The sequence below is a fragment of the Lynx canadensis genome, chromosome B3 (assembly GCF_007474595.2).
Source record: "Lynx canadensis isolate LIC74 chromosome B3, mLynCan4.pri.v2, whole genome shotgun sequence".
In the NCBI taxonomy this organism is placed as follows: Eukaryota; Metazoa; Chordata; class Mammalia; order Carnivora; family Felidae; genus Lynx; species Lynx canadensis.
The window spans coordinates 45,771,824-45,784,363 of NC_044308.2; the positions used below are offsets into that span (position 1 = coordinate 45,771,824).

At 34.7% G+C, this 12,540-nt stretch overlaps 1 protein-coding gene across 1 annotated transcript in view; it reads left to right on the forward strand.

Moving 5' to 3' along the window:
• Positions 1 to 12,540, forward strand: part of ADAM10 (ADAM metallopeptidase domain 10) — a 138,257-nt gene that overhangs the window by 77,381 nt on the left and 48,336 nt on the right. The window contains 1 exon segment of the mRNA XM_030318087.1: positions 3,468 to 3,568. Coding sequence (XP_030173947.1) covers positions 3,468 to 3,568 — 101 coding nt within the window.

Here is a 12,540-nt window from a genome sequence, read left to right on the forward strand (position 1 = left end):
TTTTTAATTTTAAAGAAAATACAGTTAACATGCACAGTTGTATTAGTTTCAGAGGTCAAAATAGCTCTTTTTTGTGTATGTTTTGGGAGATGTTTAATTCAACTATAAGAATTTCATCAGATGGTAAATATATATTTATTTCATTGAATTTAATTAGCCTGAGTAAGTGGTGAAATAGATTCTTATTAACTTAAATACTGACTTAATAAACAAATCTAAATTAGAGCACCACACACTGACCCATTAATGGAAAAATAAAAACATAATGTACTAATTGAATCATAAATTTAGTTGCTTATCACATTGGAACAGAAACTAAACTTTTGAAAATGTATAGTTTCATCCATTTTATATGGCAAAATATTTTGTGTATCAGTAATTCTGAGTACAGTTTTTACTTATCTGCCTAGTTGCTGCCACAGTCATCAGCAGAGGGGTTCCTCCTTATACACATTGTTATCTTAGATAAACCATTTCCTTAGCCAGGAGTTCAGGGAAAACTAAGCCAAAGAATCAGTCCACATTCTTCGTGACTAGAGACTGGACTGTCCTAGCATGGGAGTAAAATAAAATAGTACAAAATTATGGATTTATAAATAATATCAAACTCTGAACCTGGCTTTTTAATAAAAATTAAAGTAAGGAGCAAAATTTCAAGGGATCTAAATTCTGTTAACTGCAAAAGGTGTTGAAGTATGTGTATAAACTTGTCTATGAGTATGCCTATATAATTTTTCCTTATTTATTAAAATGAGTGTTCTTGGTATGGAGGAACTTCTTCATGTGGTGGTTCAGGCAAGTTAGATTCCATTAAGAATCTGGGCAAGGCTTATTGGGATATTTTCAGGTTAAAATTATAGTATCAGAAGATGGTATTGTGGTGATAATAACCCCAAATATTCTAAAAGGTGAGAATTAAAAATCTGGGCATATTCATATTGAAAAACTTTTCAGCCTTTGTGGTAGATTCTTATTAGATACATGTTGGATGATATTGTATTTTCCCACAGCCAAACTTTGAAATGGTAAAATAATAAATGTGTTAATTTTTTTCTCATTTAGCACTTCAGTTGTGTGTTTTCCACTTTGAAATCATTTAAGTTTGTTCCAACAATATTGCAGTCTTTTAGTCCTAATTTTATTTTGAAAATTTCAAATGTAAATTCATCCCCTAAAACACATATCCCTAAGCATATGTACATTTTCCTAAATAGCTAGTAGTGTTTCACCCCTAAAAATTTTAACATTAATTCAATAATACCATATACTGTACAGCCTAGAATAACATTTTTTCAGTTGTACTAAAAATACCTTTTTGACATTTGTTTATTATGTCTTTTTTAGTGTCTCTATTGCCAGGCTCCCCACCCTTAGTTCTCAACTTTTTCTGTTTTTTTTCCCCCTTTAAGTGACATTGCTGATTTTCACATGTCTAGGTCCGTGACTTAGGATATTCTGCATTTTGGTGTGTGTTTGATTGTTTATTCATGATTAGATTCAATGAGCATATTTTGTCAAGAATACTGTAGACGGAAAGCTGGGCATTCCTTATTGCATTGCGTCAAGACGCACATATCTTTCTACTACTGGTAGTGCTTCGCTTCATTACCTGGTAAATGAAGTGATCATTACCACATCTTTAGTGTGAAGTTATCTTTTTCCTTTATAATTAGGAAGTAATTTATGGGGTGATACACTCAGTGACCATGAATATCCTGTTACCTCATATCTTTCACCTAGTGGTTTTAGTATCCATTGATGATCCTTACCTAAGTCACTTTATACATGTGAGGTTATAAAGTGGTACCTTTTTAAGTCTATCATCTCACATTTATTGATTAGAATTTTACAGCTTTTGCAGTCTTGACCTCTAATAAAAAACTAATTTAAAGTTTAAGTCAGAGTTATTAATATCAGTAAATGTAGGTTGTCCATACCACTACTTCTTAACTGCCAGTTTAAATTTGTATTGTATTGGGGCACCTGGGTGGCTCAGTTGGTTGAGCGTCCGACTTTGGCTCAGGTCATGATCTCACAGTTGGTGAGTTCGAGCCCTGCGTCGGGCTCTGTGCTGATAGCTCGGAGCCTAGAGCCTGCTTTGAATTCTGTGTCTCCCTCTCTCTCTCTGCCCCTCCCCCACTCATGCTCTGTCTCTTTCAGAAATGAATAAATGTCAAAAAAAAATTAAAAATAAATAAATAAATAAATTTTGTATTGTATTATGATGAGCACTGGGTGTTATATGTAAGTGGTGAATTGCTTAATTCTGCTCCTGAAACCAGTATTACACTATATGTTAACTAGAATTTAAATAAATCTGAAATAAAATTATTACTATTTCCAAAGAAATAGGCCACTAGTATCCACTATAGGTTCTAGATTTTTTTTTTCTTTTTTAAAAAGGTTATTTATTTTGAGAGAACGAACGTGAGGAGGGAAGGGGCCAGGTAGAGAGGGAGAGAGAGAATCGCAGGCAGGCTCCATGCTGTCAGTGCAGAGCCTGTCGCAGGGCTCCATCTCACAAACCGTGAGGTCATGACCTGAGCCAAAACCAAGAGTCATAGGCTTAACCAACTGAGCCACCCAGGAGCCCCAAGGTTCTAGATTTTCTTAAGAAACTGCCTGCAGTATTTCTAATTATAGTTCTGTGTATTATGTCTTAAACTACTTAAGGACTTTTCAGTGCTTCCCCTCTCACCCATGTCTTGGTATTTTTATTTTGACAGTTCTCTTAATTATGGTAACTTGATTAAATTATGAAATATGTTCATGAATATGGAGAACCCTAATAAGGGAGAAGTACATGAAATTTGAGAGAATGGAATAAACTTTTAAAAGACTAAACTAAAATGGAACAGCTATCTGGAAATAGAACCAATTCGGTTAAAAATAATCACTGCTTAATTATAAAGGGAAAACAAATGATGATAAAATTGTTCCTGGCTAATAGCATTCACTTGAATTACACATGGAAGAAATTTAAACTCAGTCTGCTTTTACTATGCCATGGAGCATGTTCCTAAATCACTTTTCCTTGAGTCCAGTTGGTATTCATTGAAGGAATTCAAGCCAGTAGAATATTATATTAGTCTAACTGTAGTTCAGCTTGAGGTGTACATGTGCAGCATATGAAATTTAATGTGGAGGGAATGTTATAAATTACAAAATGAAGTAAATTTCAGTATTAACATACTTCATATATCTGAAGCAGGAAAGGTTGGGAAAATTAAACCTAGAATAAAGAATATTATTGTTCTTTTTTAGAATTCACAAATCATCTCTATGACAAAAATCTAGAGACCAGTGATATTTTATTGAGGGAAAACTTACAAACCTGCCAGGTTTTAAAATGAGAATGCTCAACAAGCATTGGTGGCTTTCATGAATTGTGACATTGTTTTTCATTTATCAGGTAATTAGTAATATCAAGCATGTGATAGTAATGACATTGCTTCTTTGTGTTGTAGACTATCCCCATAAATATGGTCCACAGGGGGGCTGTGCAGATCATTCAGTATTTGAAAGGATGAGGAAGTACCAGATGACTGGTGTAGAGGAAGTAACACAGGTAAGGATTTTAATACTAGCTTGCATTTAAGAAATGGAAATGGTCTTCGGCATGTGTTCCTGCATTAAAAAAACATATGTTCTGGAATTTATGAAAGATTTATGCCTCTGTGGAGAGATGATGATGATGATGATTATAAGTTAAAACTTCTTTAAAATTCTTTTAATGTTTATTTATTTTTGAAAGAGAGAGACAGAGTTGGGGAGAGGCAGAGAGAGAGGGAGACACAGAATTCAAAGCAGGCTCCAGGCTCTGAGCTGTCAGTACAGAACTTGACGCGGGGCTTGAACCCACAAATCTTAAGATCATGACCTGAGCTGGTCGCTTAACTGACTGAGCCACCCAGGCGCCCCAGTGACTATTGTGTTTTTTTTTTAAACTCTTTTTTTGACCTTCTTAAAAATAGTTACTCAAAACACAAATTTAAATGAAAAAATTATATTTATGGTAAACATTTATTATGTATTTTGTCATCCTTCTATAAGTAGTAAGATAGAGTAATGTTGCTTGAGTTTCTTGAGTCACAAATGCAGATTTGTGCATTTCTTCATCTGCAGAGTGGGACAAACAATTCTATTTCAGGGGATCTTTCAAATACAAGTGAGATTTTATTTTTACATTTGTTGAACAGTTATGTATCAATCTTCTAACATGTTAAAGACTGGTAGGTTCTGGGAGTATGTGGAAATGAAGATACAAGCTTGTTCTCAAAAAGTTAATACAACTTGACCCTTGAACAACATGGTAGGTAGGGGTGCCGACCCTCATGCAGTTGAAAATCCACGTGTAACTTTTGACTCCCCCAAAACTACTAATAGCCTACTATTGACTGGATACCTTACTGATAACACAAATAGTTGATTAATGGATTTTGTATGTTATATGATCATATAGTGTATTATTACAGTAAAGTAAGCTAGATTAAAAAATGTTATTAAGAAAATTGGGAGGAAAATACATTGACAGTACTGTAGTTTATGTATGGAAAAAAAAACACATATAAATGGACTCACACAGTTCAGACCTCTGAAGGGTTTGTTCAGGGATCAACTGTAGTTTAATTGGAGACAGAAACAATTGAGAATGATAAGAGACAGAGGAGGATTAAGCATAAAAGGAATAGTTAATTTAGTCTAGGAAGTATTTGAGGACAGCAATCAGAAACTAAAAGAATAAGGAGAAGTTAGGTTGGCTGCAAAGAGATAGGAAGACAGGAGGAGTAGTGTATACAAAGGAGAGATAACAAGACCAGTAAAAATTTTTAACTCCAGGGGCGCCCAGCTGACTCAGAAGACAGTGAAAGAGCATGTGACTCTTGATCTCAGGGTCATGAGTTTGAGCCCCTTGTTGCATATAGACATTACTTAAAATAAATAAGTCAAAAAAAAAAAAAAAGAATTTTTAACTCCAGGGTGGAGTGCAAACCTAGAGACTAGGAGACTAATTAGAAGTTGTTTCAGTTGACAATAGTGGCCTGTACTAAGGTATTGGTGATATGAATAGAGAGGACAAGACTATAGATTGCTAAATATAAGAGTTTAGCAGTGGCTCGATACAATATTCATATATGAAAGTAGGTTGCATTTCTTTATATCAGCAGTAGACTACCAGAAATGTAATGAAAGAGAGGACATCATCAATAATAGTATCAAGAATACCATGTATTGAAAGAAGCAGTGTAACAAAGGATTATAAGGGTTAAATAAGGAAAATTGTAGAACTTTGGAAGAAATGTTAAAGAAGATTGATTTTAAATAAAAGGAGAGATATACCATATTTGTGGAAAATAATACCTCATATTATAAAAATACCAATTTTCCTCATATTGATTTGTAGGTTCACTGCAATTCCAATATAAATTACAACAGGGTTATTCACACCACACGATGGATTGAGAATGTTATACAGAAAAGTAAAGGCTAAGAAGAAGTAGCGACCACCTAAAGATTGTAAACTGTAAAGAGGGATTTACTCTGGAAGATTTTATGACTGATTATAATACTTGAGAGTGTGATATTAGCATAGGATGAACAAATTGACCAGAGGAATAAAATTGAATACTGAGGAAGAGACCCATACACGTGTGAAACTTTGTTGTTAAGTAGTAGAGGTGGAATCTCAAATCAATGTGGAAAAGTAGAGACCAGTGAATAATTGGAGCCAGAAAAAAAAATGTACATTTGAAAAAAAATGAAGTCAGGTCTCCATCTCACATCATGTATAAAACTCCAGATATATTAAAGTACTAAATGTCTAAATGAAAACTTTGAAACTTAGTGGAAAAAGTAAATAGAGATTTTAACTTCCAGCTGTGATGGGATAACTGATTTCCAACTAGACTACTTGCAAAATATATGAAAGAATTGTCTCTCTAAATCTCTCTGTGATTTCCCTGAAGAGTTTGTTTGTTTGTTTGTTTTTTGTTTTTTTTTTTTTGGCTGGTGGCAAAATTTTAGGTATGGCACAGAGGAAGGGGATCTCAAGAAGAGTAAGAAGTACATAGCAGTCTTGCTGAGTTGAAGAGACAAGTAAAAGTTTAGGGAGGGTGAGGTATCTGGACTTAGGGCAGAGTACCTGAGAGGAGAGGATTACACTGAGAAAAAGCTCCAGATATCTGGACAGAGGTTGCCTTGAGTTTTAGCTGAATACTCATCTGTTGGATGCATAGGGTGAAATTCTATTAGACAACTACTAGAGAAAGACAAACTACTGGAGAAACTATAAATTGAACAACTGTAAGGAATTACACTTGGTCGAGATCCCAACATGCTAGGAGTAGGTTGACCTTACCCTAGAGTAAAGACTACTCCAAGCCTTCCTTTATAAAGCTGAAAAATGAAGCTTGAGAAAGATCAAAGTGATTTCAAGTAAATTAGCTCCCTGTCAAAATAAAACTCAATAATATTTATTAAAGGAAGACACAGAATGCAGATACTCAGCAATGTAAATATCTAGTAATGTTACATTTGAATGTCTAACATTCAAAAAATATTACTGGATGATAAAAAGATAAAAATGTGATCAGAAACAGAACCAAAAATTACAGGCATTAGTACACAAGGACTTTAAAACAACTATCATTAATATGTTCAAAGAGTTACAGAAAAACATGAAAACAAACAGGAGAGAATGGAAATTATAATAAAGACCCAGATGTAAGTTATAAACTATGAAAAGTACATTTTCTGAATTGGAAAATTTAATGGAGAGACTTAAGAGCAAATTAGTTATTGCAGAAGATAACATGAGTAAACTTGAATAAGGGACAGTAGAAGAATAGAAACAATCCATATCTAACCGGAAAGAACGAAAATAAAGAGAACAATTGGATTCCAAGGAGGAAGGAAAGTAGAAAAAAATATTTGAAAGAGTAATGTTTCCAGAATTTTAAGATATAAAGAAAAATTTTAACCCATAACCTAAGAAGCTCAGTGAAACTTGAGCAGGATAAACATAAAATCATACCAGGACATATTAAAAAATCAAATTACTGGAAATGAGAACATCAGAAAAGCAGCCATAGAGGGGCACCTGGCTAGCTCCATTGGTGGAGCATTGAATCTTGGGATTGTGAGCTTGAGCCCCACGTTGAATGTAGAGATTACTTAAAAATAAAGTCCTTAAAAATAAAAAGCCATAGAAAAGAATATACGTTTACATACAGGGAAGCAAATATTGTAAGAAAAACTGCTGACTGCTTATCACACATTGCAAACTGAAGACATATATGGAATGACATCTTTAAAATGTTGAAAGAAACCTTTCCAACTAAGATCCTTTATTCTGTGAGAATAATATTTAAAAATGAGTGCGAATTAAATATCTTAAAATTTATTTTAATGTTTATTATTTTTGAGAGACAGAGACAGAGCATGAGGTGGGGAGAGGCAGAGAGAGAGGGAGACACAGAATCCAAAGTAGGCTCCAGGTTCTGAGCTCTCAGCACAGAGCCCAACATGAGGCTCAAACCCATGGACCGTGAGATCATGACCTGAACCAAAGTCAGATGCTTAACCGACTGAGCCACTCAGGTGCCCCTAAAGATCTTTTTTAGGCAAAAGCTGAGAGAATTTGCTTCTAGGAGATTTACATTGCAACAAATGTCAAGGGATGTTTTTCAGGTAGAAAAAGAATACCAGATGGAAATGCAGATTTATACAAAGAGGTGAAGAGCCTAAAATAGTAAATACATAGTTAAAATATAAAGGACATTTTTATCATTTAAGTACTTTCTTTAAGAAGATGATTATTTAAAATAGTAACAATGTAAAATGAATTTATAATATACGAAGAATCAAAATTTATGATAATAGCACAAAGGATAAGAAGGGGAAGAGTGGAAGTATATTGTTGTAATCTTCTTAACACTATACAGGAAGCAGCATAATTTTGTCAGGTAGAATCAGCAAACTCAGCAAACTACAGCCCTTGGGCCAGCTGCCTGTTTTGTAAGTAAAGTTCTGGAACGCAACCACGGTCATTCATAGATGCATGTTTGTGGCTGCCTTTGCACTATACTGGTAGAGTTGGGTAGTTGTAACAGAGACAATGTGGCCCAAAAGTCTTAAGTATTTACTGTCAGTCCTTTTAGGAAGATGTTTGCAGAAATGTCCCCTGTCCTGGAATTAGCACTGAAAAAAATAGTGGAGATACATTTAACAGGGCAATAAAGGAAATCATATGTACAGTTGACCCTTGAACAACATGGGTTTGAACTGCACAAGTCCACTTATATGTGGATTTTTTTTCTGTAAATACTGTACAGTACATAAACTACAGCATTGTAAATGTATTTTCTCTTTCTTCTGATTTTATTTAGCTTTATTATAAGAATATAGTGCATAATACATATAATACGCAAAATACATTTTAACTTACTAGTAATCGGTAAGGCTTCCAGTCAACAACAGGCTATGGTATTTAAGTTTGAGGGGAGTCAAAAGTTATATGTGGATTTTCAACTGTGTGAGTGGTCAGCATCCCTAATCCCTGGGTTGTTCAGGGGTTAACTGTAATTTAAAATATTCAGTTAATCCAAAAGAAGGTAGGAGAAAAAAAAGAACAAAGAACAAATAGAAAATAAATACGAAGATGGTAATTTTAAATCTAACCATATTAATGATTACATTAAATGTCAATGGACTACACATATTGATTTAAAAAGCTGAATGTAAGAGTGATTAAAGAAGTAAGACCAAATCTGTCTAAAAGAAACGCAGTTTAAATGTAAAGACACAGAGGTGTGCCTGGTGGCTCGGTCAGTTAAGTGTCTAACTTCGGCTCAGGTCATGATCTCACGGTTTGTGGGTTCAAGCCCCACATTGGCGTCTGTGCTGACAGCTCAGAGCCTGGAGCCTGCTTTGTGTTCTGTGTTTCCCTCTCTCTCTATCCCTCCCCTGCTCACACTCTGCCTCTGTCTCTCAAAGATGAATAAATGTTAAAAAAATTTTTTTTAATGTGAAAGACACAGTGTAAAAGGATAACAAAACGTATCATACAAGCACTCATCATAAGAATGTTAGAGTAACCATATTAATATCAAAGAATGTATATTAGTTTACAGAATATTACTGTAGACAAGGGGGGGGACATTTTACTTCAAGAGAAATAATCCCTAAAAGTTAGTTAATAGTGCAGTTATTAATAGAGCTATGAAATATATTAAGGAAAAACTGACAAAACTGAAAGGAAAAATGGAAAAATCTACAAATTATAGTCAGAGGTACACTCATTTCTGAGTAAACAAGTAAGTTGACTGATAAGTTGATAGAGCAAGTAGACAGAAAATCATTTAGGATATAGGGCACTTGAACACCACTCTGAACCAACCCAACCTAATTGACACTTAAAGAACTTTCCACTCAACAGTAGCAGATACATATTCTTTACAAGTGTACATGAACATTTGCTAACATATGCCAGGCTGCAAAATAAGTCCCAATAAGTTTAGAAGGATTGAAGTTACATAGAATAAGTTCTTAAGTCTCAAGGAAATTAAATTAGAAATCAGTAATAAAAAATTTGGAAAATCCTAAAATTTTTAGAAATTAAGTCATATGTAAATAAGACAATTGGAAAATAATGCAATTGGAAAACATTTTGAAGTGAATGATAACAAAAATACAAGACAATAAAATTTGTTAGATTCAGCTTAAGTTGTATAACCACTGAAAGAAAATTTAAATGCAAGAAATGTTAAAGGATGTTCTTTGGGTAGAAAAAGGTGCCAGGTGGAAATTTAGGTCTATAGGGGCACCTGGGTGGCGCAGTCGGTTGAGCGTCCGACTTCAGCCAGGTCACGATCTCGCGGTCCGGGAGTTCGAGCCCCGCGTCAGGCTCTGGGCTGATGGCTCAGAGCCTGGAGCCTGTTTCCGATTCTGTGTCTCCCTCTCTCTCTGCCCCTCCCCCGTTCATGCTCTGTCTCTCTTTGTCCCAAAAATAAATAAACGTTGAAAAAAAAAATTTAAAAAAAAAAAAAAAAAAAAGAAATTTAGGTCTATACAAAGAAGTAAAGAATGCACATTAAACATCTGCTAACAACAAAGAATGTAAAGTCTTAAATGATCATATTGGAAAAGAAGAAAGATCTAGAAATCACTCATACAAGCATCCACCTTAAAAAGCTAGAGAAGAGGGGTAGCTTGGGTGGCTTAGTTGGTTGAGTGTCTGACTCTTGATTTGGCTCAAGTCATGCATGATCTCATGGTCATGGGATTGAGCCTCTTGTTGGGCTTCTGAGCATGGAGCCTGCTTAAGATTCATATTCTCTCCCTCTCTCCCCCTCTCTCTCCCTGTCTCTCCGTCTCTCCCTTCCCCCTCTCTCCCTCCCTCTTTCTCTCTCCCCCCCCACTCCCTCCCTTTCACTCTTTCCCTCCCTTGGCCCCTCTCCCCCACTTGCACACTCTCTCTTAAAAAAAAAAAGCTAGATTAGGAAGTACAAATTGAACTCAAAGTATGAAGAAGAAAACAATAGGTAAGAGATATATCAATGATATAAAAACGAGAAAAATCAATAGAAAAGGTTAATATAATTGATAAACTTTTAGCTAGTCTGATCAAGAAATAAAGAGAAAACACAAATTAATAGTGTCAGGAATGAAAGAGGGGATATTACCGTACACATTAGTAGTTTAAGTTTTCAGTACATTGAGCCAATAAATTCAACAGCCAACTTAATAGGCAAATTCCTTACACATACAAATTAAGAAAAACAAGCAAAAATAGAATAGTAGGTGTGTATACCATGAGATTAGATTGATACTTAATAATTTTCCGTTAAGGAATGTTCAAGCCCAGATATAGTTTCACTCTTTTTTTAAAAAATTTATTTAATGTTTATTTTTGAAGGACACAGAGAGAGAAATAGGCAGAGAGAGAGGGAGGCACAGAATCCAAATCAGGCTCCAGGCTCAGCTGTGAGCACAGAGCCCGATATGGGGCTCGAACTAATAAGCCATGAGATCATGACCTGGGCCAAAGTTGGACGTTTAACCGACTGAGCCACCAGGCGCCCTGTAGTTTCACTCTTGAAGTCTAAACATTTAAAAAATAATATCAATCTTACCCAAAGCCCTTAAGAAAATAAAGGAGAAAGGAAAACTTAGCACATTCTGTCAGGCCAGCATTATCCTGATACCCAAAGACATTGTAAGAAAACTAAACTACAAACCAACTACAAAACAAACTACAAACCAACATCCCTTATAAATATGTATGCAAAATTTCTTAAAATATTAACAAGTCAAACTCAGCAATATTTAAAAGAAGATAACACATCACGGTCATAGCACAATTAGGCAAGAAAAAGAAATGAAAGGCGTGTAGATTATAAAGAAAATAAACTGCATTTATTTGTAGGTGAATTGAGAGTATGCTTAGAAAGTCCTAATGAATCTAGGAAAAGTTACAAAATTAGTAAGTGAATTTTCCAAGGATACAGGATAGATAAAAAGTCAGTATGCAAAAATCAGTTGTATTCTGTATAGTACCAATGAACATTTAGAAAATGAAATTCAAAAAAACCCTCTAGGGGTGCCTGGGTGGTTCACTTGGTTACACATCTGACTCTTGATTTTGGCTCAGGTCATAATCTTGTGGTTCATGAGTTCAAGTCCTGCACTGGGCTCTAAGTTGACAGTGTGGAGCCTGCTGGGGATTCCCTCTTTCTCTCTCTCTCTGCCCCTCCCCCATGCTCTCTCACCGTCTTTCTGTCTCTCTCAAAATAAAATTTAAAAAAACCTCTAAAAGTATCATTAAGAATATAAAATACTTAGAATAAATTTAATAAGATACGCACAAGGCATATATATGAAAACTGTAAGACATTGCCAAGAAGAATAAAATATCTTAATAAATAGAGGAATATATTGTGTTTATTGTTTGGAAGACTCAATGTATCAATTCTCCCCAGGCTCTTCTGTAGAGTCAATGCAACACCTATCAAAATCTTAGTGGGGATTTATCTAGTAATTGATAAACTGATTCTGAAAGTTAGGCTGAAATGTAAAGGATCTAGAATAGCCAAAAGAACTTTCAAAAAAGCACATGCTAGAGGATTTACACTGCCTGATATTAAGACTTACTATAAAGCTGTAGTAATCGAGATAGTGTCCTCTTGACCTAAGGTTAGATGTATAAATCAATGGAACAGAATAGAGAGTCCATAAGGTCAGTTGATTTCCTCAAAAGTCCCACGGTAATTTAAAGGTGAAAAGAGCAGTCTGACAAATGGTACTGGTATAAGTAATTGGATATCCGTATGGAAAAAAAAAAATCGAACCTCAACCTATACACTTAACACCTCATACAAAATTTAACTGAAAATAGATAATGAGTCTATATACTTAAGGCTAGAACATAAACTTCTAGAAAAAAAACATAGAAGTTTTTGTGACTTTGCCATAGGCAACAATTTTTTAGGACACAAAAATACCCATTCTAGGGGTACCTTGGTGGCTCAGTTGGTTGAGTGT